At 37.0% G+C, this 26,901-nt stretch overlaps 1 protein-coding gene across 3 annotated transcripts; it reads left to right on the top strand.

The window, feature by feature from the left end:
* Window positions 1-1,705: 1,705 nt before the first annotated feature.
* LOC110738700 (mRNA-capping enzyme-like) lies at window positions 1,706-25,934 on the top strand. Of its 3 annotated transcripts, none has more exons than XR_002514648.1 (18): window positions 1,706-1,895; window positions 2,868-3,029; window positions 4,404-4,536; window positions 5,272-5,414; window positions 7,973-8,050; window positions 8,161-8,223; window positions 9,484-9,624; window positions 9,727-9,930; window positions 10,445-10,561; window positions 16,803-16,846; window positions 21,531-21,693; window positions 21,957-22,082; window positions 22,713-22,838; window positions 23,037-23,135; window positions 24,127-24,216; window positions 24,324-24,395; window positions 25,258-25,388; window positions 25,496-25,631. XR_002514648.1 is itself a non-coding variant. In XM_021919104.1 (18 exons), the coding sequence occupies exons 2-18, from the start codon at window positions 2,913-2,915 to the stop codon at window positions 25,643-25,645; spliced, it is 2,010 nt and encodes a 669-aa protein (XP_021774796.1). In that variant the 5' UTR covers window positions 1,706-1,895; window positions 2,868-2,912; the 3' UTR covers window positions 25,646-25,934. The 3 variants fall into 3 exon arrangements, 2 of the variants coding, with proteins under 2 accessions (XP_021774796.1, XP_021774797.1); XM_021919104.1 differs by having other exon boundaries at window positions 24,324-24,408; window positions 25,496-25,934; XM_021919105.1 differs by lacking the exon at window positions 1,706-1,895 and adding an exon at window positions 2,053-2,683 and having other exon boundaries at window positions 24,324-24,408; window positions 25,496-25,934.
* The last annotated feature ends 967 nt before the right edge of the window (window positions 25,935-26,901 follow it).

Genomic DNA, 26,901 nt, shown 5'->3' with positions numbered 1-26,901 from the left:
AGAAGGGGTTTCTAGGGTTTTTGGGTGAAGTTTTCCGAGGGAGGCAAGGTGTTTGCGGGGGGAGAGGAGGGCGGCGAATCGTGCCGACCGATGGGGGAAGCGCAGCGAACGGTGGTGTGGCTGAAAAACTTGGGAAGTGAAGGAGATAGGTTGTGTGTGGTGGTGATGTGGTGGTTTAATTGGTGGTTTGATTCTCTTTTTTTTTTTTTTAAACAAACAACATACTAAATTTGAGGTATTTCCATTCCATTCTCTTTCTTTCCCTTTGTTCATTCCATTCCGTTTACCCCGTGCGAACCAAGCGGCCCCTAAACTAATTTTTATCTAATTTAAAGAAATTGTAATTCATAATTGTGAGGTTATAAATTTAATCTTATTAGGAATATATGAGGGTAAGGATTCCTTATCTTTCCCCTTAAAATGACTTATCGCGCCTTATTTAATAAGTACGTAACTATTATTTGGGATTGAGGTAATGCTCTGAGTTATTGCATGCTATACATTCAATCCACAACTCAACATTCTCCTAAATTTTTTTTTTTTTCACATTGTCATTCATTAGAGTTTGATATTTCAAAGCAAAAGAGACCATAAATATGTCATAGCAATATAGCATAAGCTATTTTGGGAGACACTTGCGTCTAAGCTCAACAACACCAAGCTTTTCATAGAAGAAGCTACGACTTTTCACATAAGCATTCTTGTCTCTTGAGCACAAGATTATAAACAATCATATTGAGTTGTGGATGTCACCGTAGAACTCCACTACTCATTTTTAAGTCAAGTAATTAAATATCATATGCCTAATTTATTACTAAATTGGTGCTACTAATTTTAGAAACAATTTTGAATTTTAAAAAATAAAAATAGAAAAAATGATGATTATGGATGTCACCATAGAGGCATAGAGCTCCACTATTCATTTGATTAAAACTTTTAAAGTTTAAGTAATTAAATTTCACACGGCTAATTCATGACGAAATTGGTGCTACTATTTTAGAAACCATATTGAATCATACTTATCACCAATAATAAGTATTCGTTGAGCATATTGAGCATACTTCCATGGACATTTAGTCAATCCCATGGCATATTTAACATAGTGAGCATACTAAAAGACAATAATTTTCAACAAATTCCACAATTGAAGTATCTAACATATGTACAGAGAGTCAAATCTAGTAGCAGATTAGACTGCTAACGTTGATAATGAAGTTAACAAATTGTACCTTACATCTTTATCTTTTGATGCATTAGATAACCCTCGTGAGTTGGGTTTCTTAATGTCTTCCTTTTCTTTAATCGAGCGAGCGAATGAGTAAAATGACAAAATTACCCATGAACAAAGTTATAAAACCAAATAATGCGAACTTGCCTATTACTTTCCTCGTTTTCCTCCTTTTAACTTCGAGAGAATTCAAGTTAATCTCTGAGATTGACATGAAAAGTTAATCTCCTCTCACAATATATTGTTTTAGTTTTATTTTTAAAAGGGTAATGCTATACATAGCCCTTAGGGCTATATATAAGCATTGAATTTACTCTTGGAAAATGTATAAAGTTAGGAATGCATGACAAAAACACGCGCAAATCGGTGTAATTAGTGTATTTTTGTCATGATTTTCTAAATTTAAACAATTTTCAAGAGTAAATTAAATGCTTATATGTAGCCCTTAGGGCTATGTATAGCATTTTCCTTTTTAAAATAATAAAAGTGAAATAGTAAAGTGGCACGAAAACAAATGCATAAAATTGTGAGAGGAAATTAACTTGGAGTGTTAATCTCGGAGATTAACTGGGCTCCCTCTTTAACTTCCTCTCCGAATTCTCTCCTCTCTCTCCAATAACATGCACTGAGAATGACAACATTGAGTAGAACTAAGGCCATATTATTGGTATGAAATTATATGATTAATTCGAATTTTTCACATTGTTCAATGTTAAATTTTGATCATGTTGTAGCTTCTTTTGCAATTTCAATACCAATTGCCTCGATAATCTGTGATTTCTTATTTATTTTCACGTATAATTTTCTAATTTTCTGGATATCGTCTAATTCATGTAATTGATTTTGTAAAGTTTAGGGTTAAGCAGGAGTAATTATTGGGATATAATTAGTTTATTGGGGAAAATTGAATTGTTGGGTTGTGCTTGATTTTGGAGATTACCCGGCATGCTTTCAGTGTTGCAGAACATGAGTGAAAAATTATGGTTGTGCATTGTTACCCTCTCTTTGCAACCTTTAGATGAACGATTTTGGGTTTTATGTCCACATAATGCGAGATTATTTAGGCCTGGCTTTGTTTTCCGATAAGTTCAGATAAGATAAATAATTCGAATATAAGTTCGAATAAGGGTTGATGAAGGGTACTTAATACAATTTACAACTAAAATTGGTTTTAATAAGTTAAGATAAGTGAAATTCAGGTGAATAGAACACAACCTTACTCTAATGTGGGATGCTTTGACTGGAATGTTTGCTGTTTATTGATCACTGAATGATTTATATTGGATGGTGGTTGTGTGTAATTGAATGCTCGAACATAGATTAGTTCTTCATCCTGTTGGGCAGGGGGTGCTATAAGGATTCTTAGCGAGTTTCTTAGTGGGTTGTTATATACTGAAGAGAGCGTGTTTGGAAATTGAAGTATACATTAGTTACTTTATGTCTCATAAAAGAATGGTAAGTGTAAAGAAGATCGATTCTCTAGGGGTGAGAGTGTTTGGAAATGATAGAAAAACTAAATTTGTTCAATTTGAAAAGTTTTTAATTGCTTTTGGAGGTTTATTTTATCAATTTGAGCGTTCTATTCTCTTTGTTTCTACTTAGTTTTTGTGGTTTAATAATTTATTGATATATGACATAGATATTCAACTATTTTGTTCATGCTGGCTGTTGAGAGAATTGTGTCATGGACTTGAACTCTTCTCCACCACTTAAAGACGATGAAGAGTTTTTCAAAAATCATTTGGAGGAAGATGGAGCACTACAGGATATCAAAGAGACATCTGTTCAAATCCTTCGGCGGGTATGCTATACATCATCTCAATAGCTATGCTGGACCTATGAATTGGTTTTCTTATAAGCACCGTCTTCACAGAAGAGTATCATATCTGGATCATGTGTTTTCTATTTCATTTTTGTATATTTTTTGGAAATGGTTTGAGGAATGAACCGCCACATGATAAATGCTTGTTATGGTAACTATGTGCCTTGAAGTTGATGCATGTTTGAAAGAAAGTTATTCAGCCTTTCCAAATATTGAAAAAGGGTTTTAGAATCTTACAAGCTAACACTATCATAGTATCATATGACATGCTTCACTAAATGTTGTGGAATTAAGGCAGCAGGAAAATGTGAAGCTTTATTGATATGGAATTTTGCTCTTCCGTGTACCATTGGATACACTTGATTTATCATTGTATCCTTGTTAACATAATTTCAAAAATTTGGTACTACAACATGTGAATTGCTGAGATAAGGTGGTTATGGGTACTTATGGCAAGGTGTCTTATAAAAGTAGGGTAAGATCAAATGGTGCCCAAAGAACATATCTGTGGCATTTGATGGTGGGGTAGAATTTTATGAGACAAATTTCTGATTTGTTAATTTAAAGAATGATCCATACAACAGATATGAGAAGGAGATGTTAATATAACTTTCCAGCTGTAGAAATTAATTTCAGGGGCATGGAGGCATTTGTAAAAAAATTAAAGAGTAGCAGTTATATTTTTGTCAATAGCCAATTTGGTTTTTATTGACTATGTGATTATGGGGATTGAGGAACCGGTCTTCCTGGCTCTTAATTTCATTGTTATTGCTGTTTGTTTTTCCAAATATTGGCTATTTGGAAGGGAAGACTTTGTAGTGTATACATATTGTTTTCCTTATGGCTGTCTTTAAAAATCTTGACTGGACAGGTCTGGTTGTTGTATAATCCCTATTTTTGTCTGTATCTTGAAGCTTTATACATAGTTTTCAGCTCTTTTATGTTTTGGAACTTTGTTTTCACCTTACCTTTTTATTTTTTTATTTTTTACTCTCTTCCTAACAGGGAATAATTAGAGCTTATAGCTACTTAAAATTTCAAAACTTTTTTTGTAAAATTTGTCTACTCTTTGATTACAAGTAGTAGCATTTTAATGGTCTTTTGCACTAAGATAATTCCTCATGCTACCTCAGGACATTAACCAGAATTTGAAGCATGGACAGATTGTGCTAAATGTAATCTGAATTTTGGATGATGCTGTATTTCTGTTTAATGTCTCTTGCAGGCGGATCGGTTGATTCAGTGCTATTGAATATTATTTAATTTATTTTTTTTAATTATCTTAGCACAAAAGACCATTAAAATAATACTACTTGGTTTTTCTGATCTCTATATAAATTGGTCTTATTATAGGAGCGTGAAGAAAGACGGGAGCGATTGAGAAGAAATCTGATAAACAATAGACCAGTTCTAACTGAGCCCTCTGTCTGTGATGAAGGGCCTTACTCAAAGAAGTTGAAATATGATTCACACAGGCTTCCCCCTGGTAGATTTCACATCGAACTTTTAGCATAGAAATTTGTTTGTATGCATACAAAAAATACCTGTTTGGAGTTAACTATTGATAAAGTTCCAAGTTTTGCAAAATTTTTGAAGCCATTTTATCAAAGAGTGTGTCTAATGCAGCATGTAGTCGCCATGCAGCTTGCAAAACGGAAATGGAATGCAGTTTAAGTGAGCCTAGATCTTTTGGCTGGTGGACTTTTTACTTTATAGTTGAAACTCTTGGAAGTAGTGTTGTTTTTTGAAAACTGTTGCTGGTTCAAAGCTTGGATTTTGTCATTCAAGACTAGTTGTAGATGTTTTGGTGGACATTGGACACAACTCTTTTTTTTAAGAGTTATGTGATGAAATTTAAAATCTAGGATACATCTACAGCCAATTTGGCACTTTATTTTTTTGGGAGCCATTGGCTTTATTTTTTGTTGGATGGTTCCTTATGACGATTCATGTTAGCCGACCTCAAATCGTTTTGGGACCAAGTCTTTGTTGTTGTTGTTGCTGCTGTATTGGCTGTATGTCTTGTCTAAGCTATATAGGACTAAAAAACTCTAAAGCGTGCTTATTTGCTTGTGTTAGAGATTGGGTTATAGATAGTAGTCCAAATGAGGATATTGAGCGTGTGTGTTTGGGTCTGTTTGGTTCATGTAGTCTGCTTTTCACTCTTAGTCTTTTATTTTTATTATTCTAACCTCATTTGAACCATGTATTTTGTGTATAGGTTGGCTGGATTGTCCGAATTTTGGTCATGAAATTGGCTTTCTTATTCCTTCGAAAGTTCCGCTTAACGAATCTTTTAATGACTACATTGTTGATAAGAAACGGTATTCCTTTCGGAATGTGCTAAGGTTGCTTGGCCACGAGGTAAACATTGTAAAACTATATTACATCTTTTTTGTTTTTCTTTTTTTGATGGGGATGGAAGAGGGTCTTATTTGCGTGGTTGGTGAAATATTTTACTTAGTATGGGTTATTAGTTGCATTGATTTTTGTCTTTATTTAGTAGTAGGCCATGTTCCCTTGAAATTCTTTATTTTGATGTTTTGAGGCAAAAAAGTACTATTGCACTAATATTTTTTTTTCTACTATAAACTACAAAATGTTTTGTCAGCTGTGATTTTGGGTCGTGATTATAGCATTGGCACTATAATATTTCATAGAGGAAATTGTAGTGTGATGATATACTCTTGGGAATAATGGATTTTTGAAGTGTGTAGAAGCAAGGGCAGTACCCAAAATTGAAAGAAGCAAACTAAATCTGCAAAGGGAAAATTAAAGAGCAACTGAAAAAGAGAGACATAGTAACAATTGAACCTAAGACCGGGAACATCCCACCAGATAATTAAGTTAAACCTTTTCCATTGATGCAAAGACTATTAGTACATGCACTTTATTCTTTTAAATGTTATTATAAGCTTTGTAGGGGCTAACACCCTCTTGCCCATGTGTAGAAGAAGGAATTATTTTGTTAAAAAGTTCTTCTATGTAAGTAGTGGAGTCGGCTAAGATTCTAAAAGAATGAGCTCCTCCTTTGCATCCATCTCATTCTCTGGCACGCAAGGGAAGCCACGTCTCTCAAGCACCTTGCTAGATCCGATTCTAGCAATAAACATTATATATTCCTTGTATTAATTCATAGATCATATCCAAAGTAGTAAGAACTATAGAAAAATGAATTTAGTTACTTGATTATTATGAAATTACGAGAAAGGCTGATTACAAAATGAGTTATAAGGGACCAATTCACTTTGTTGAGAATTGATTAAGAGAAAGAATTACATGATACATCTTTTGCTTGAAAGCCTTAATCCCATAAGTGGGATCATCTACATGAACCAACATGAGGACTTCCCAAGAGGTCACCATCCTAGTGCTACTCTCAATCATGGTGGCTCATGTCAAGCGATGTGACAAAGTTTTACACTGTTGTCACTGGCCTATCGTAACCCATCTCCTTTATCCAGGCTTGGGACTGACAGCGGGAAACCCATTGGGAGAGTTAATTACATGATACTATTACGAAATATATTTTATTTTTTGGTTTACAAACCCTAATTCTAGGAAAGCATAGGATGTGTGCGAGATGGTTGTTTAAGATGAAGTTTAAAGTGATTGGGGATGTGTGCCAATTATAAATAGAGAAAGGGTTGTAGACTTGGAGGGATTGGGATGGGGGTTATAGAGAAGAGAATTAAAGAATATGATGGGGAGTTTGGCAATAAATTTATGATGGTTGTAAGGAGGTGCTCTTGACTATGAGAGTGTGGCGTGAGTTGGTGATGACGAATTGCTTTAGTAGAAATGATTGGGAAAAGAGGAAGTCTGTTTGAGGTGAGGGCTTGGTGTTGGGATGTTTGATTTGTGATGGCGGTGTTGTGTGAGTTGAGGTGAAGATAGGGTGTGGACTAGTGGAGTGAATATTATATCATGCACCACAGCGCTAGGGACCATAATCCACATTGTGGCCCCAAATGAAAATATAGTTTAAATATACAAATATTTAGTTAATTAATTACGAACATTTAGCTTCTAGAATATGAATGTTTACTTTTTACATCTAATAAACTTATGAACGTTTAGTTCATAATTGCATATATTATGAACTTATATTTTAGAGACTACTAGATTTAGTAATTTTGTATTTGTTTTGTTTTTTACTTTAACAATGAAAATGAACATATAGCTCAAAATCTATATACAAAGCTTATGAGCTCACAATCTTTGAATTATATGCTCAATATGTTAGAACTATTTTTCGTTTGAGACCACATCCCAGGTGCAACATATAATAACTGGGGAATGGTGGTTGTGAGGTGGTGTGGAAGATAGAAAAGTAGCGTTTAGGAAGTGAAAGAAGGTTTTTGAGAAAGGGAGACAGAGTGCTGTGATGGAATTTAGATTAAGGAGTGAAATGAGAGAGGAAGGTCTCATTTTTGAACGATAGAGTAATCTCAAGGTAGTATAAGGTTATTTGGGGGAGTTATTAGCTTTTCCATTAATTCTCTAGGCTACGTTGGATTATAATGCTTATTTTAATGCTATTTCTTAGGTTTTCTAAAAAGTTAAATTTATTTTCTCATACAAGATCTGCTTTCTGATGTTGTAATACAGGTTTTCTATGGGTTTAGTAATAGTTTTCCTGATGGTCTTTGACTACTAGGGGTGAGGCTGTATACGTTTAGACCTCCCCATGGATTAGTTTGCGGTTGTTATTGTATATTTTGCTTTGGCAAGCTGGATAGAGAAACCTTCAATCCTTTGTTGGACCTAACTGTATAATCTGGATACCATTGTAAATTGGAATTTAAGTAGGTGGGTCAGTTGAATGTTATTTTCCACAAACGGTTGTGTAAATTGAAGAATAAAGTAAATGCTTGTACTCTTTGCGGGGTTTGAATTGTGAAGGTTATTGCCTTTTTCAGCTTGGTATGGTGGTTGATTTGACAAATACAGATCGTTATTATCAAATGACTGAGGTTAGGGGTCTTAAGTATTTGAAGGTACTTACTACCCATTTAGTAATTTCAATCTTCTTTTTCTTTTCTCAAGTAATTAACATGAAACAGTATATGAGTGGCTGAATGCATCCTATTCTGTCTATTTATTGCAGATTCGGTGTCAGGGACGTCATGCTATACCCGATAACGAGTCTGTAAACAAATTTGTCTTTGTGGTAAGCTTACTTTTCTGTCATTTATACAATGTAATGCTATTTCCTATAAAAGTGATGAAATTTTTTTCCTTTTATTTTTTATTGTGGTATGAAACATGTTGGATCCATTAGCATGAGATTTGTTGTCAACTTCATTCTACTTTCTCTAAGAGTCATCTTTTTTGACATAACAAAATGTGGCTGTGATTTTTGATGGTATTAAGGGTTTTTCTAATGGTTATTGGCAGTGTGAAGCTGCATGGGTAGGTGGGAGCTTGAGACTAAAGTGGTCAATGATTTTGGGTGAATGCAAGGGAAGGGGGAAAGGAGCTGGTGTGAATGTAGGTCAGGGGTGTGGTGGTTTGCCAAGCATACGAGGGAGGTGAGTTAAGATATTTATGTAATTAGATTAATTATGTTGATTTAAAAAGACTTATAAGATTATAATGGGTAATTTAACCTTCTGTTTTTTGTTTTTTTAATTATTATTTTTTAAAAAAAATTATTTATTTATTTATTTATTTTTAAAACTGCTTTAAACAACAAAATAGAAGTGTTGAAATTATATCAAGACATTACTTATCAAAGAAAAGTGTCGCAATTATATACTGTGAATTGAAAAGATGAATTGTATAAGCGAATTGTTTTTTTTTTTTTTTTTTTTTTTTTTTTTTTTTTTTTTGTGTGTGTGTGTGTGTGCACGCTTTCACATAATAGGTAGCAAATTGCAAATCTGTACCAAATATCAGATTAGCGAATTTTGTAATCTTGTAGATTTTGTGAAAGTTGCATTTGTTATGATGGATGTGTGGGAATACCTTGAGGGATAACGTTAGGAATGTAGATATTTGAAGAAGTTAGAGTTACGGATATTGAGGATATGATAAGGCAGAACTGGCCACATTGGTTTGTGCATGTGAGACATTGACCAGAAGATGTATCAGTAACGAAGGTACAGAATTAGGATGATGAAGATTTTAAAAGGAGACGAGGGAGGTCAAAGATGACTTGGATAGAGGAGTTAGCAATGACATAAAGAAAGTGGATTTGCAGGAGCGTGAAGTATTAAATGGAATGGAATGGAACGGAATAAGGAGGATCTTTGTGGATGACCATGAGTGATAGATGATTCATGCAGTCGATCCCATCCCTTTTAGGTATAAGGCTATGATTTTGTTGTTTTTGTTGTTGTTGCACTCAATATGAATTGGATGAAGTAAATATATCCAAGCTTAGCTCTTTTGATTGTTTGCATGTATATGACCTTGACTTAAATGATAGGTTGCACAATTCATATATAATCAAAGTGAGAGGCAGCCCAGAAAATATGTTTCCGTCCATTGTACTCATGGCCACAATCGGACTGGTTACATGATAGTTCACTATCTGATGCGGACTCAGCAAGCCAGTTCGGTGACCGAGGTCAGTTATATTTTTGGTTTCAATTGGTCATTGCTTGAATAATGTCTTTTGAGTTTCGATGACACTCTTAAGTTAATTCAATCCTTTGGTTCATTTGGGCAGGCTATACAAACTTTTGCAAAAAGTCGGCCTCCAGGGATCTACAAAGAAGACTATATTAATGCATTATATGATTTTTATCATGAAACTAAACCTGACTTAGCCGTGTGCCCGTCTACTCCAGAGTGGAAGAGGTCTGCTGATGTCTTTCAAAATAGTGGCGCTCTACCAGATGATGACGATGGTGTTTCAAATGCTTCCATCATGGTAAGAGATCATTTTCCTGTTTTCTCCTTTCATGTACTTAGTAACCCTCGTTCAAGATTTGAGGGGGTCCAAAATAGCGTATATGAATTTAAATCTCATTTTCATCTTCCCCCTGGAAAGGCTTAAATTTCCTAGTTGATTTATGGCTGAAATTTACGATAAATATGAGGCACAGCTAGATAGATTGAAGTTTCAATTGTAAATTCATGGTTGAGCTTGGGTCAGACTTGCTGGACGGTAGATTTAGCTCCTGAGTTTTTTCTTAACCTATGCCTTTGGTTTTTGAATTTTTTTTTGCTGGATAGTAATCATGTCACCTTGCTAACTTGCAAGTTCCCCACCTCATCCTCGTGTTCAACATATGTAATAACACTTCAGCAGTATGGAAACTAAAATCCTACGTTACTTTCTGCTGTCTATATGTTTAATTCTGGTTTTGCTTTTATTTTTTTTTTAAAAAAAAGGGTTTTTAGTACGTCATATAAATTGCATTATTTTCCGCATTCTGCTACAGGGAAAACATGAGAACAATGTAAGGATGACCAATGATGATGTCTTGGGAGATAAATTACCTGATCAACAAGAATTCCACTTGCGAAGGTTTTGCTATGACATGCTTAAACCCCCAGGGGTATGTGTATTTTGTTGAAGTCTCTATTAGTTGATTAAGTTTGGAGGATTTGCCTGTTAATATATATCGGTGAATAAATTTTCTCTTTCCATTCACAACTTTCAACCCATTTAATTGTTTGTATCAGTGGCTCAATTTTTTGTCCCTATTCTCTAAAGGGCAAATATTTTAGCTAGATAGTTTGCTACTTATACATAGTTAATACAATGTATCTTATTTTTTGTATTCTTTGTACCAATGTGTTCTCTTGATCTGAATCACCTTTCTTGTAGAATCCTTTCGTTTCATTTTACTGACATATCTACCTTGCCTGTGCCTTTTGCTGTTTTGCCTTGTTTGTTTGAAAAGTTGAGGTTTACTAATAAGCGATGGCTTTCAAATGGACTTCTCTGCATTACAACAAATTTGTTGCGGATACCATGGCTTATGATTGTTAGCCTTTTGCTGTGTACTTTTGATCAAGGGTTAGATAGGTCGTTAAGCTACTACCCTAATCAAATTAATCATTTATAATACCTAAACCTACACTAAACTAGTTAGTGGCAAGTAAAGGGTCGAACCACTAGGGAAACACACTAATTCAACATTAATAATCACTAATGCAAGAGTAAAAAGGGGATTGTTTTTGTTGGTTTTGTTGAGTAAGAATACTAAAATTACAAATAAGCAAGAAAATGATGATTAAAATCAAGGGAAAATGACGCTAGGGATATGGGGGTGTCCAATATGATTAGAAAGAGGGGAATAATGGTGATTATCATGAAACTCATGCCAAAGAACACAAGATTCTACCTAAACAATTCATTCTCATGCAATAGTCTAGGCAAATCAATGAAAGAGGTCTACACTAATAAGGATCATTCTCATGCATCCTATTAGTTACAATCAAATCAAAAGAATAAAGAAGCACAATCTATAAAAACTCCACTTTAATAACTCATTCTCATGCAATCATTAAAATAGAGATGATCTTAATCTAGTTCAAATCACTTTCATGCATTTAAACTAGAAAACATCAAATAGAGTGCAACAATAATCTCAAGCTATTAAAAATCATGTCTTTCATCAATTTATGCATAAGTTCAATCCAACCATCATCATTCATCCAATATCAACTCATATCTTCCACCCCCTTCCCCTAGCTAAAAGTTTAGCCTAGAGAAGGGAGATTAAACATAATATCAAAACTAGAAATAAACTCAAGAAACTCAAAACAAAACATGATTAAAATCAATGAAATCAATAACAACTAGATGAACTAATAAGATTAACTAGAATAAGCAACAATAAAACAAATAAATAATACTAAAGGAAAGGAGAAGAGATTACTAAAGAAAGGATTAATGAAAGATGAAAATTTGGATTCTTGCTTGATTGATTGAAGATTAAAACTTGAGTAAAGTTGAATACATTAAAGGATGCTTGAATAACAATCTACTTTCTCTCTCTAGATTAGGCTAATATTCTATGGAATTAGTACTAAATGTCCTCTATTACAAAGAGTCCTGTCTATATATATGTGGCTCCCCCAAAAGAAAGAAACTTGGGCAACAAGGCGCAAAGAAATCAGAAACCCAGCGGTGCGCGCCCGCACACTAAATATGCGCGCCCGCGCAGTAGAAGTGTGCGCCCTCTCAGCATAGTGAGGGTACGGGGAAATCAAGCGTGCCCGCACAGTAAACCTGCGCGCCTGCATAGAAGCCGCACAATAGGTCGCGCAAACTCTCTGGTTTGGCTCTGTTTCTTCAGCCTGGCTGCGCGAGTTCTTGACAAGGCTGCGCGCTCGCACAGCCAAGGGTGCGCGCCCGCGCAATAGCCGCACATCATCCCGCGCAGAACAGTTTGCTTGGCTCCTTGAAATCCTCTTTCTTTCGGCACAAAATACCTACAAAACAAAAGCATGGAAATCAAAATAAAGAGAAGGCGAAAAGACTAAGAAAAGGGAAGGTAAAGGAGAAACGAAAGGAGGAAACAAAACTAGGTAAAAATGCTTAGAAAAAGGGCCAAACAAGTGCAAATGAGGGGAGAATCCTTAGAGAAACAAGATAAAAGAGTGTCATAAATTCCACTTATCAAAATCCCCCACACTTGCCTCTTGCTTGTCCTCAAGCAAGGAAAACTGGAACAAAAAGATAAACACAACAAACATAACATGACAAGGTTTTAGCAAAACCAATCAAGCCTCAAGGTAATGAAATGCTCCATTTGGACTCACATGCAAATAAATGCACCAAAGAATACTTATATTTCTCAATTCAAAGAGGGAAAACACGTTCCAAGATGCTCAAGGTTGAAAAAGACAAACCTAAGCTAAGCATAGAGAACTAATGATTTCATTCTCCGCCCTAGCCCCAACCAAGACGGTCCGCGTTCTCTCCACTAGCTTTAATTCATCCCTTTAGCTAGCTCCTCATGATTCCTCGATGGAACCGGAAAAAGAAATTTTTATGTGGAACCATAAGGTCATCCCGACATTTCAACTATGCATACTCTCTCCATAGGGTTTAAATCTATCTCCCTCGATGGGGCCTTTCGTTTCTTCATGTGGGAATCTATATATCTTGGTAGCGGTTGATTATGTGACGAAATGGATTGAAGCCATACCCTCACCTACCAATGATCATAAGATTGTGCTTAAGTTTCTAAAGAAGATCATTTTTCCTAGGTTTGGGGTTCCGAGGGTGCTAATTAGTGATGGAGGCTCCCATTTTGCCAAAAAGCAATTTGAAGCTCTTCTCAAGAGGTATGGCGTTCATCACAAGGTTGGATTACCTTACCACCCTCAACTCAAGGAAAAGTGGAGGTCTCGAATCGTGAAATCAAAAATCTTCTCGAAAGGATGGTGAACAAATCAAGGAAAGATTGGTCTCTCAAATTTGATGACACACTATGGGCTCTTAGGACGGCGTACAAGACTCCAATCGGCACGACCTCCTATAGGTTGGTCTATGGAAAGGCTTGTCACTTGCCGGTTGAGTTAGAATACAAGGCTTGGTGGGCCATCAAAGAGCTTAATATGGATTTATCGTTGGCCGGTGAGAAGAGATTGCTTAAGCTCAATGAACTTGAAGAGCTTAGAGATGATGCTTATGAGAGCTCAAGGTTATATAAGGAGAAGACCAAAAAGTGGCATGACCAACATATTCGAAACAAGAGCTTTAAGGTTGGAGACAAGGTTTTGCTTTTCAACTCAAGGCTTCGTTTGTTTCCGGGTAAACTCAAATCAAAGTGGTCGGGTCCTTTTGTGATATCAAAGACTACTCCTTATGGCTCCTTTGAGTTAGGTGCGGATGGTAACAAGTTTATGGTTAATGGTCATCGTTTAAAGCATTACTTTTTGCAAGTGATATCTTTTGGTTTGGTTTCGAGGTCACTATGGTTGGCCTCCGGGTTTCACCGGTTGTTGGGACCCACACGGCATCCCTCCGGACGGTTTCTCTTACGACACCGAGGATGATGGAGATGATGACGAAGCCGGCCCTAGTGGCCACTAGCCCCCCTTGTTCTTTATTTCTCCCCTTTGCCCCCTCCTAATGTTTTAATTTGGCGCACCGCGGACGGTGCATTGTTTTAGTGTGGTGGGGTGTGTAAGAAGCAAAGAGATGTTTTTTTTATAGTGTGGGGGAAGGCTTATCATCATGCTAGTGTGGGGGGGACTTCATTGTAGGTGGTAGAGCTTACATGGTTCGGTTGGCTTTATCATGTTTTGATGTTGATTTATTTTCTTGATTGTGATGATGTTGTTGTTATTGTTGTTGTTGCTGATGTTGTTGTTGTTGTTGCTGCTGCTGATCGACTACCATATTCCTTGCGCCACCCAAAGCAGTGGGTAACACACCATTGTCTCGCTGAATTTTCCATACATTCCTAACGTTCCGCTCCAAGGATGTACGGCTGGGGTAAGGCAAGATACAATGGTGCTCGTGCTCAACAATCTAAGCATGAAAGTTGTTGGCATCTGAAGTTCCTTGGAGGAACCCCGACCTTCTCATTTGTTGTATGTCAATGAATAAATCCTTGTCGGCCCCAATTTGAGTGCATAAGGGGAAGAAGCGTTCATAGTTAAGCTTCTTGGCAATCCTTGTGATCATCCCACCAAGGGCAATTTCTCCCGTCTTGTGACCCGACTTGATTACCTCGCAGCACATGACGAACCAGTACCCCATGTTGAGCCGCCCTCTCAACTCCTCCCCAGTAGCAACCCACAAAGTAAAGAGCTCTTCATGCGAGAGCTTACTCAAGTCTTGCTTGCTAAACACCGCATACCCCAGAATGCGGTGAAGGATACTCAAGTCTTGCTTGCTAAACACCGAATACCTAGTGTTGAACTCTTCAAAATCGGTAATCGTTTGCCACCATCGAAATGCATCGTACTCTGGGAATAGGCTCAATGAAGGAGCAAGGAGGTCCGCCTCGGGGTTCAAATCCAACAATGTATTGAGATCACTAAGAGTCATAGTGTGCTGGTTGTTGAATAGTTGGAAGGAAATTTGGAAGTCGTTGTTCCCATAAGGCTCTTTTTCAAATGAGGCCAAGAATTCGAAGGTGGGCTCTTTATATGTTCGAAATTGATGCTTGATGAACTCATTCATCCCTAAGTTGTCAAGGAGCGACCTTATGTCATCGTTAATCCCCAAAGCTCTCATGGAGCGTTGATCATAGTGTCTCGTGGGATTTAGCTTTCGTCCTTGAAGGTCATTAAAGAAAGTAGCATGGACCTTGTTCAAGAATTTCAATCGAGGGGCAACATTTGGTCCTTGAGCTTGAGTTTGAGTACTCGGTTCCTCAACCCTTAATCGGGGCTCCTTTCTACTCTTCCTTTTGCTCATTGTGGCCTCAAGCAATACAAACAACCAAACCAAAAGATAACTCCCTTCGAGCTCAACCAATAATTGAAACACAACAACAACAACCCAAGCCTTAACAATTTGCAAAAAGGTTAGTACCAACAACTAACCACACAAATATAGCTCCAAAAACAACTAGAATCAACAACGAAGCACTAAATCACAATACATTATGATAATAAGCAATTTTCATGAAAATAGTTGCATTATCATCAATACTAACACAAAATTGCTCAACTTAATTCCATGACAATAGCTTCCAAATCAATAATGTTAACAACAATGTCCCAAAATCACTAAATATCACACTAACAACCAACAAATCCTTAGCGAAGAAAATCAAAATCACATGAAACTCACTCAAGCTAAACCATGCTTAATAACTACAAATTTTGCATAAACAAGTGAAACTAAGCAATAAAATAGCAAAATTTAGAGTTATACCACTTAGTAGAACTTGAACTCCACTAAGAACCCCCAAGAACACCACCTTCAACTAAGCTTGCACACCATAAAAATGGAGGATTTTTGGGTATTTTGGAGAGAGAAAGTGGGTAAATTTGTGAGTAGAGTGAAAAATTGTGACGGATTTGAAGGAAAATCAATGGAATTTGTGAGAAATGGGTGAAAATGAAGGGTTAGGATTTGAGTTTGTGAGGAGAGAGAAGAGAGCATGAAATAGGGCTTGCGAAAATATGAGGGCGAAATGGGGAAGAAGAGGTTAAAACCTGATTTTCCCAGCTCTGCGCGCCCGCACAGGAGATCTGCGCGCCCGCACAGTGGTCGCACACTAGATCGCGCAGACTCACTGCCTCAAATCTCCAATTCTGAGCAAAAGTGTGCGGGTTCTGACAGTACTTGCGCTTCCTTCATTTTCTCTCTTTTTTTTAGAACGGTTCATATGTGATCTGCACAGAACTATTATTTCCTCTATACTTGGCAGACGTGTGTTGGCAGAATTTGCTAGCAAAATCTGTATAAATATCTCTCTCTCTTATATTATTCCTCTTTTTTAGGGAGTGATCGATTTCTTCTAGTATATAATATGTTATTGGTAGCTGCCCTAGCTGAATCTGCTCCTTACGGCTCGTGTTCATGGTTCATGTGTAGATTTATAAGTTTTCGACTTACTTTTCCTCTGGTCCATCCGTTTTTTTTTATTTATTTATTATTTTTTATTTTTATTTTTATTTTTATTTTTACGATTAGTATGTTTTTCTTTTTTCCTTCACTCATTAAAGTCTTTCAGTTACATTTTCACTTGTTCTTAATTATCTTCTGATGAATTTTTCTAACATATCCACTGCTGATAATATTATTTAATCTTCTATTGATAGTTTGATACTACTTACTTTTTCTGAATAGACAAAGGAAACTAATGATTTTTGTTACAGGCAAATTCCCAATTTCCTGGGTCACATCCAGTGTCTCTCGACAGGTCCATATTCGTGCCACATCTTATTATACAATAAAGTTTCTTTCTTTAGTTAAAAAATTAAAATAGAAAGTTAAGGTGTAATTGTGCTATGCTAATTTGGATCGTGCTAATAAATTTTAGCACACGTGCAAACTTGGTGGATTTGCGGCCTTTTTGTTTTTAGTGATCAGCTTAGAGCCTTAGAGTGACTATAATTATAATGTGATACAGACCTGACAACCTCTTTCTAATCAGTTTCCATGCATCAGAGATTCCTTATACATTACTGAGCTCTTTGAACAAGGTCCTTGCAACATCTCTTGAAATAGATTTAGGGGCCGTTTGGTTGGGGTTAATAATCAAAGGGAATCGGAATGAACTGATATCATTCCCTTTGTTGTTGTTTGTTTGTCACTTTTTTGATTCCTTTTACCCATTTTTATTTTTGAGTTCACCCATTTTTAGTCTACATTGATTCCCCACCCCCCCTAGACTTTCCCATTCCCTTTCCCTAGCCACCATACCCACCACCGTTGTACTTGCCGGAACTAGCCCAACCACCTCGCCACGGACCTAGTCCCCATCGTCGGACTCGCCGCACTTCCCCCACAACTCGCCAGAGCCCGCGCACCTCCCCCACCTCTCCCCTCGAAAACACCTCCCCTCCCCGGAAAAACTTCCACTACCACGCAAAAACCCTAGAAAACACCATCCCTCCCCTTAAAAACGCCGGCCGACCTTCCCCCACCCTCGAAACCCTAGCGGCTAGGGTTTCGAGGGTGGGGGGAAGGTCGGCCGGCGTTTTTAAGGGGAGGGATGGTGTTTTCTAGGGTTTTTGCGTGGTGGTGGAAGTTTTTTCCGGGGAGGTTAGGGGCCGCGAGGGGTGGGGGAGGTGCGCCCAGGGCTGCCGATTTCCGTCGACGTTGTGGCTGGGCGGTAGGGTGGCTCCTGGTGGCTGGAAAAGTGAAGAAAGGGGATGTGTGGTGGTGGTGGTGATTCCCTTTGTTTATTGAAAACCAAACAACACAGTACTTGGAAAGGGTTTCATTCCATTCTCCTACATTCCCTTTGTTCATTCCATTCCGATTCCCCCGCGCGAACCAAACGGCCCTTTAGTGTTTGGTTTTCTCAATAGGTCGATTGACCACATTATCAAGGAAGGATAATGTAGCTTGAACTTTGAATTATGCAATGAGAGCAATTCATTATTTCATTGTAGATCCCACTATTTGGACTGGAGATTTCATCAGTATGGAAAATTTTCTGGTTGTAATTCATCTTCAAATAGTAATTATTTTTATCTAGAAAAGAATCCAGATATATTTAGGTCTTGGAAAATTTGTGACCATGGAATTTGATATGACGAGTTTAAGGGTTTTTGGGAGTCATGGGCTAATAAAGTCGACTTGCAGTGGATCACTCTGTCACTGATCTTCAGAGTCTGGTCCTGACATTAAATGCAAACAATTGTGGGATGAATATTTGGCCATTGTTTGTGGTAGGAATAAATAAAAACTCGGAACTGTAACATTCATGCTAGAAACACGGAAGTTGATTAGACAAAAGGCCAAACTAGATGATCTACTGTGAACCAAATATACAGGATGGATCATTGTGTGATTTTTTATTTTATTTTTAATGGGTTGAGAAGCAGATTGATCTTTGTTGATTGCATCTTCTCTGAGGGGTGTTACATCAGTGTATTGTCTTCTATCGTTCAATCTGTAAATGTCAGGGGTGGGATCTCACTGAAGTTCTCATATAATTCATAGTGGTCCAGGGTATTGTGCTGAAAAAGTTATCAACATATGTTAGCCTGCATATACTTGGCATGGTTATATTGTGAGCAGAGTGAGGACAATCAAAAGAAAAGGTTTCCACTTATACTATCTCTTGGCAGTTTTGTGATAAGTTTCAGCATATCAATTTTGGTTTGTGTTTGTGCTTAATAGGTCCTTTTATAACCCTTTTAAAATTTCAATTTTGTTTTATACTTACCTCCGTTTTTTATTAGTTGGCACGTATTCCTTTTTAGGATTTTTTTAGTTGACACGTTTCCTTTTTGGGTAAGTTTTATACCTTGTTTTTAAGTGTACCCCACTTGCTTTATCATTCTCTCTCATTCTATCTCCTCTCGTTAATATGTGTGCCTAAATTGAACGTGTCAACTAAATAGAAACGGAGGAAGTATGAAGTAAGCTAAATCTCTCATTCTAGTGGTTGCATTTCCTAGTGTTGTTTAGCTGATGAAAATTTACATTCCTTCATTAGACATGAAACTTGAGAACAGCTTTGAAATTTAGTAAACATAAAGAGAGTTGTAGAGGCATCCAAAAGGAACATTAAATATGTAAAGGGAAAACTATCTAAAAAGAACTTCTATAATATCTGTGAATAAATAATGCATAATTTGCTGTTTGTGTGGGCGCCAATTGATTCGGTATTAATTGAGTCCAATTGTTTCTTGGGATTCACTTATGGCAGACTGTTGTAGTGCATACTTTTTTGAAGGATCCAAATATTTCTTAACTACTTGGAGATTTTCATTTCTTTATCCATTGATATTGGATCGAAATATTGACCAACAAAACCTTGTAAAAAAACTCAAGGAAGTCTTTAATGTTAACCATCAAATCCTTCTTCCTGAAATTAGCTATAAAATGGACTGTTGATTTTTATGTGATAATAGTGGTCCCCAACAGAAAGGCCTTTTAGAACAAGATTTTTAGCCAGGAGTTTCTTATATAGTGAGCAAAGGACTGGTCCTTGTAATTTGTAAGCCACGAAAATAATAAAGTGTTTACGTTGTTGGTGCTTTGTCTCTTGCTTGTGTGCGTATATCTTTTGTTGTTCGAGTGTTAGGCTCGTCTAGACTTGGTCTAGGCGCCATCACGGGAACCTCCTAAGTTCGTAACTTAGAAAAAAAAAACTAGTCCACAAAATATCCCGTGACAATTTTGTCCGACCTGCCGAAAACGCAATTACTACTCTAAGCTACGCAACAAGATGAGACCTCCTCCCATTCTTCAGGAAAGCCAACATGGTCAGTAACAAATCTTACGCCTAGGAAGTTGACCTTTACGAGGGATATTCCCAAAGGTGTGTCGGTCGAACCTATAGCTGCGAAGCCTCTTCGTGCTATTGCTGGTGAGCCAAGCGGTTGTGTGCCTCCTCCAAGGACGAGCACCCCTCAGCCCACGAAGGAACTAGAAGACCTTCTAGACGAGGACCCCTTCTATACTAAGGTGATGACGTGCTTGGGAGACTTAGCAGGTGAGGTGTTGCATTCAAGTGAGCCGTGGTTGTCCCTTAGCAAACTAAAGTCCCTTGTGAAGGAAAACCGCGAAAAGCTTGGGTTCCTCGAGGATCTTTGGTCCTCTCGGTGGACCAGGTAAAAGCAGAGGAAATGTTCTCTATGGACGACCGTAAAGCGAAAGTCATGAAGAAATGGTGTAGTCAAGTGTGGGATGTTAGCAGCAACTTCATCTCACAAATTCCTTCCTCAAAGCTGGAGCTGGAGATGGCGTCTGTGACTAACTTTGTGCCTTGCAATGCTATTGTTTCTAATGCAGGTGGCTGGATTGAGGATCCACTGGTGCAGGTGAGCTAACAGGATGTTGTGCCGAAGGAAAGGTCCAAGAAACTGGCCAAGCATCTAACCTCATCAAGATTGTAACCGAATTGGTAGAGGTGGTCAATCTCGATGACTCCGATGATGAGGCGGTGGAAGATGCTCCGGCTAGGTCCGAGGGTTCTCCTAGATGGAGGGAATATTCCCCTTATCATCGCTGAAGCAGTATCCCTTCCAACTAGGAGAACCCCGGACCTGGCTGGCGCATCGTCCACCCCCTCATCATCGGAGTCATCGAGATTGACCACCTCTACCACTTCGGTTGCAATCTTGATGAGGTTAGATGCTTGGGCTAGTTTCTTGGACCTTTCCTTGGGCACAACATCCGGTTCGCTATGGATCCTTAATCTAACCACCTGCATTGGAAACAATAGCATTGCAAAGCACAAAGTTAGTCACAGACGCCACCTCCACCTTTGGGAAAGGAATTTGTGAGATGAAGTTGTTGCTAACATCCCACAATCGACTACATTATTTCTCCATGACTTTCGCTTGACGGTTGTCCATAGTGAACATTTCCCCTTCTTTCACCTAGTTCCACCGAGAGGACCAAGGATCCTCGAGGTTGAACCCAAGCTTATCGCGGTTTTCCTTCACAAGGGACTTTAGTTGGATAAGGGACAACCACGAGTCACTTGAATGCAACACCTCACCTGCTAAGTCCCTAAAGTACGTTATCACCTTAGCATATAAGGGGTCCTCGTCTAGAAAGTCTTCTAGTTCCTTCGTGGGCTGAGGGGTGCTCGTCCTCGGAGGAGGCACACAACCGCTCGGCTCACCAGCAATATCACGCAGAGGTTTTGCAGCTATAGGTTTGACCGACACACCTTTGGGAATATCCCTCGTGAAGGTCAACTTCCTAGCCGTAAGATTTGTTACTGACCATGTTGGCTTTCTTGAACGAGAGGGAGGAGGTCTCATCTTGTTGCGTAGCTTAGAGTAGTACTTGGCGCCTAGACCAAGAGGAATACCAAGTTTTGAAGCATCTTATTTCTATGTTATGTTGCTAAAACATAAGCTTATTATACAACAACAATTCTAAGTTGTGTTGCTTCTTATTAATTTTGTGTATAGGGTCAAGTTACAACTGCTGAGGCAGCGTTATTACTATGCTACATGGAAAGCTGATGGCACGAGATACATGATGCTTCTTTCTCCTGATGGGTGCTACCTAATTGATAGAAGGTTTAAATTTAGGAGAATGCAGATGAGACTCCCTTGCAGAAGTAGGACTAAAGTATGTGATTGAACCATGGAGAAATTTGGATGGAATAGAAACCTTGACCTTATGGCTAAATATAATTTAACTTGACCACTGTTTTATGATGTTGTGTCAATTTTATATTTACATGCTCGCCTAAAAAATACATTAGGGGCCAGGTATCCTTGATCTATAACTTAATATTCAATGGATATCTTAATTGATGAGTTGGTATTCATTATGATCTTGAATTGCTTTGGCATATCATTTAGCTAATTTCTTTTTCCCTTTGATGCAAGTCTGAATTTCATCAGTATACTTTGCTTGACGGTGAAATGATCATTGATTCTGTAAGCCCTCAAAAGCAAGAGAGAAGATATCTGATATATGACTTGATTGCACTCAATGGCGTGTCTCTCATAGAGGTTAGATCTTTAATGACCCTCGTCACAAGTTTGCTATGTTTTACCCTCTTGCCTGTTGATAATTTTTTATTGTTATCTACTGTGATGATTTTTTGCTAGTAAAACTAAGACATTTACAGCGGTATCTTTAACTAGTATTGATGACTCTCCATTTTAGATTTGCTGCACCAGCTCCACCAAGCTTGAAATTTATTTTCATTTTGGGTATCTTCATGACAGGTCACAAAGAAAAGGATTGTGTTAGTTTCTTATTCCTTGAGATTATTTCTACTACAAAGCTAAATATTGAACTGTGGGCAATTTTTTTAACAGCAAAGATGAGATACATATTTAATGTTCCGTGCAACAGAAATGAGGCGTGCCTTCAGCTTTAATCTGCTCCCTTTTGGTTGTCGATTATACACTTTTTACTTCTTGCTACATACCATTCTTATTTGATTATGTAATTATTACCCCCCCCCCTCCTCCCTCCCTCTCAAAATTGGGACTATTCTCTACATTGTTTTGGGTGGTTAGTTATAAAAGAGTACCCAATGTTGATCTAAGATTTCAAATACTTTAAATGAATATTTATATGTAAATCTGTATTTGCAAGTTCCTTCCATGGTTCTGATCAGTGTATATTTGCAGAGACCCTTCTCTGAGCGTTGGATGATGATTGAGAAAGAGATAATTGAACCCCGGAATCAAGATCGGAAACAGATGTTAGAATCACATTCCAAACCTTCTTACAGATATGACTTAGAGCCGTTTCGGGTATGTAGCAAAGTTCAGTTTTTAGATACTGCTGTCTGATAATATAGTACTTCGTATATTATTATTAGAAAGTTTTGACAAGTACCTTTGGACATTTGGAATTTATATTTTGAAAATTTATATTACAACCTAGGAAGTTTTTGTGACCTTTATTTTGCCTTTTCTGTAGTTAATGGTACCTGATTAAATGTTTCCCAGGTTAGGAGGAAGGACTTTTGGTTGCTGTCAACTGTTAGAAAGCTTTTGAATGAATTCATTCCTAACCTTTCACATGAAGCTGATGGTCTTATATTTCAGGTGCTTGTAGCTTGATAGTAATTTTATACTGTCACAACTGTTCTCTGTATTGCCTAACGCTTGTCTTTAGATTGGTTTTTACTGTATACCAAAAGAGTTTCTCACTAGGGGTTTTGAATGTTCTACAATAATGATTTGTTGACTTTTCATCCCCTTTAGAATAAATAATATCTAAGTAATTGTGTATGAAACAAAACAATACATAGGGGAAGAAGGAAGTGCGGTCTCTAAATAACAGAGTTCTAGTCTTTTTTCGCTTCTAATGCAATATTAACATTACTTTTCCACAAAGAATTGCTGTTAGTTATCTGATCTCTTAAAGTAAAATCACAAATTTACTGTTCTTATTATCATATGCCCCTTCTTTCTTCTGGAGCTAATAAATGTTAGGATTCAAGCGCTTCTCACTGTTATTAGGACAGGCAACACACCATGATCACACTATTAATCTGGTCTAATTAGACTCATGAGGGGAACTTGTAAATGAAGCTGATACAAGAATACTCAAGAGATCAGCTAGCTGACCCAACTCCTTAAGCATATTTAACTTGCCAGAATTCTGAAGGCACATGATATTCACAAGGAAAATAAGCTTATTAGGTTGGTCAATCATTTAGATAATTATTTGTGTTAAGTTTTACACAAAGATCTTAAATATATTGGAACCTAGGTAGAACCTATCAATGGAACATGTGTCAGTGACCAATACACAGAATAACAACTTTGGTAGTAGCAGATATCTGGTTTCTATATGGACTTTGCATCTCAGCTGCATATGATTCACTGTATCTTAGAAATTCTAAATTTTTGTCAAGACTTCTATGTTAAATTTTGATCTGAATTAATTCAAACATTCAATCTGAATTTGTCTTTCCATCTCATGTTTGATGGTGCTTCCTGCTTTTTATAAGGCATAAAATTTCTAGTACTCTTTTTATGGAAGGTTTAACCACGCACTCTGTTGTTGTTTTTTTCTTTTTTACTCAACTAGGGTTGGGATGATCCCTACATTCCGAAAACGCATGAAGGCCTCCTAAAGTGGAAATTCCCTGAAATGAACTCAGTTGATTTTCTGTTTGAGGTGTTTCCCTTATAATTGAGTTCATAATGTGTATCTTCTCAATTAAATATTCAAATTAGTCTGTGGCATATACAAAGGTATTTCTTCTTTTTGTTGACACATGGCAGATTGGAGAATTCGGTTCTGAGGATCTTTATTTGTATGACAAGGGAAAGAAGCGATTGATGGAAGGCAATAGGGTTACTTTTTCCAGTGAACTACTATCTCTCTCTTTATTGTTTTCTTCTTTCAGTTTCCCTCTTCACCTATACAATTAATATTATCAGAATTTTGTTGCAAAATTTTTGAGAAATGCCTAGTGATGCAAGATGTGGTTGGAGTGTACTGATCTCATCTTTTGTAATAAGGCTAATGGGTATGAAATTGTGTGTGGCTCATTTAGTTTCTTTGCTGTCTGTGGTAAATGGTGCTTTTCCTATTTTGTTTTGTTTTATTAAGGAAGATGCATCTTATTCCTGTCTGCATATACGGAATTGCACCTATCCTCTGATTTCTATGTATTCCTTTTGTTTTATATATATATATATATTTTATTTTTTTTTATTTTTTTTGAAACCTATAAAAACTTTGTTCATTCTTTCTGTCTTGCTATGAAAGTGCTAGTTTCTGTTTTTTTATGTCTCAAAAACAATTTGTTAATTTGATGCACATCACTCATAATTCAATATCTGCTCTCCCAAATTATTAGTAATATTATTATTTGGGGATGACTGTATCAAAGCGTTGTTTTAGGGTAAATTGTCGTTTTGATGGATTGGATGAGCATATACATGATAATATGCAGGGTTATTTTCATGACAAAAGATAAGAAAACCATAGTGATAATATGAATACATTTGTAAAGTTCAGAAAAGGGTTTTATGGTGATCACAGTTGGGGTATTAGAGCAAATTATATTGGTATTTAGGATTGTTGGCAACCTAATCGATATTTTTATTGTTGGGTCTATCTGTATCAGGCTGCTGGCAGCCTGGCATATGTTAAAACTCTCGTATGCCCACTCCTATATCCTGATGCTTGTTCAATTTTAATACCTTACAGATGGTTCTGATTCTTCTTCATATTCTGGTAAGATTATCGAGTGCTCTTGGGATATAAGGCAAAATGTGTGGGTTTACATGCGAACAAGGACTGATAAGTTAACTCCAAACGAATTTAGTACCTACAAGAAGGTTTACCCTTGACAATTGACTTCTCACTCTATAATTATGTAATGGTTGATATTTACTTCTTTCCAATATAGCATGTCAAGAGTTATGATCTTTACTGCATTCTGCAGGTTATGCGGAGCATACATGACAACATAACCCAGGATGTATTATTGAATGAGATTGGTGAGATCATTCGCTTGCCTATGTATGCTAATCGGATCAAGAATGATACTATAGCTCAGAAGAAAGCAAAAGTACGGCCACAAGGAAAGATCTAAGGTGAAGTGGACTATCCTGTTGCAATTCATGTCAGTTAGGGCTTGCTGCTTGGGGCTCTTGCCTGTGTATCTAGACTTTTGATAATGAATATTTCAATTATATTCTTGGAGGTTTTCTGAATCTTTATAGGTAGGAAAGTAAATGATATGTTGGATGTGTATATTTCATATGCTATATTTCTGTTTCGTTTCAGATTCTTAATACACAGTATGAACTTAGTTGAGCTTTAAGATTAACAAGCTTTGTACTGTAAGATCCCTGAAGAGCATAAGTATCTGAATGGGTTAATCGATGTTTATATGCATGGTTGATAGTTTCATCATCAATCCATTCCTAGACACCACAATAATAATCGTATCATAGTATCATGTTATGCCACAGGACCAACCCGTCCAAATATCATCTTCATCGGAGGAAATTTATTACAAAGTGATTAATTAATACGGAGTATAGTGCTGCATCTAACAATCCCAAGTCCTAACTCTATGAATCATTATGTGTTTAAGTTCGTTCATTATGAGTTTTGGGTAACCCAATTCTCTCTGTCAAATACTCCGTATTTCAATTTCTTCCGTCCTTTTTTTGTTTGCGTCATATTCTTTTCCTTGAGATTGTGTTATGTCTCTTTTGCCTTATTTAATACTCCTTCTGTCCTTTTATGTTTGCCCCAATTTTCTTTTTAAGTTGTCCCTTAAACATTACTCCATATTATATGGACTACCACTTTACTCTCACAAAATACTTTAGATTCAACCACTTTTTCTCTTTCATCAATTTCACTCAATCAAAATTTAAAATGAAATATTTTTATGGGGTAAACAATTAGAAACGGAAGGAGTACGAATTACGAAATGAAACTTTCTTCTTGTAATCGAACTTGCTCTCTTCCCCTCCCTTGTTATATCTACCACGAATCACAACCTATTGTGCACAATTTTATTTCCCTTCTTGATAAAGTGAAGTTTGCTCAAAGGAGCGGAGATAGTACATTACAATTTACGACTGTACATATGCAAGTCTATCATTTCACACGTTATAAATTGTAAGGATATAGAGGCAAACAACTGAGGCAGGGCAAAGGGGAAAGGGCCCAAAACCTAGCAAATGAACATATTCAACATAGTCACAAATTATATGATTGTTTTAGAGGAGTAAAGAGTTACAGCTGTGTGAACGAAGTATAAGACTATAAGCTTAAGATTCCCAAAATGGTGCAATTTATGACACACACTCACAAGTCACAAGCACACTGTCG

The sequence above is a fragment of the Chenopodium quinoa genome, unplaced genomic scaffold (assembly GCF_001683475.1).
Source record: "Chenopodium quinoa cultivar QQ74 unplaced genomic scaffold, ASM168347v1, whole genome shotgun sequence".
Lineage (NCBI taxonomy): Eukaryota > Viridiplantae > Streptophyta > Magnoliopsida > Caryophyllales > Amaranthaceae > Chenopodium > Chenopodium quinoa.
This window is presented reverse-complemented; position numbering and strand designations above follow the sequence as displayed.

Bases quoted from the DNA above. Each gene is read 5' to 3' on its own strand.
- LOC110738700 (XM_021919104.1), top strand. From the start codon at position 2,913: ATGGACTTGAACTCTTCTCCACCACTTAAAGACGATGAAGAGTTTTTC. The intron at 4,537-5,271 runs GTAGATTTCACA...TTTTGTGTATAG, and splicing joins TTCACACAGGCTTCCCCCTG to GTTGGCTGGATTGTCCGAAT. The intron at 8,051-8,160 runs GTACTTACTACC...TATTTATTGCAG, and splicing joins GGGGTCTTAAGTATTTGAAG to ATTCGGTGTCAGGGACGTCA.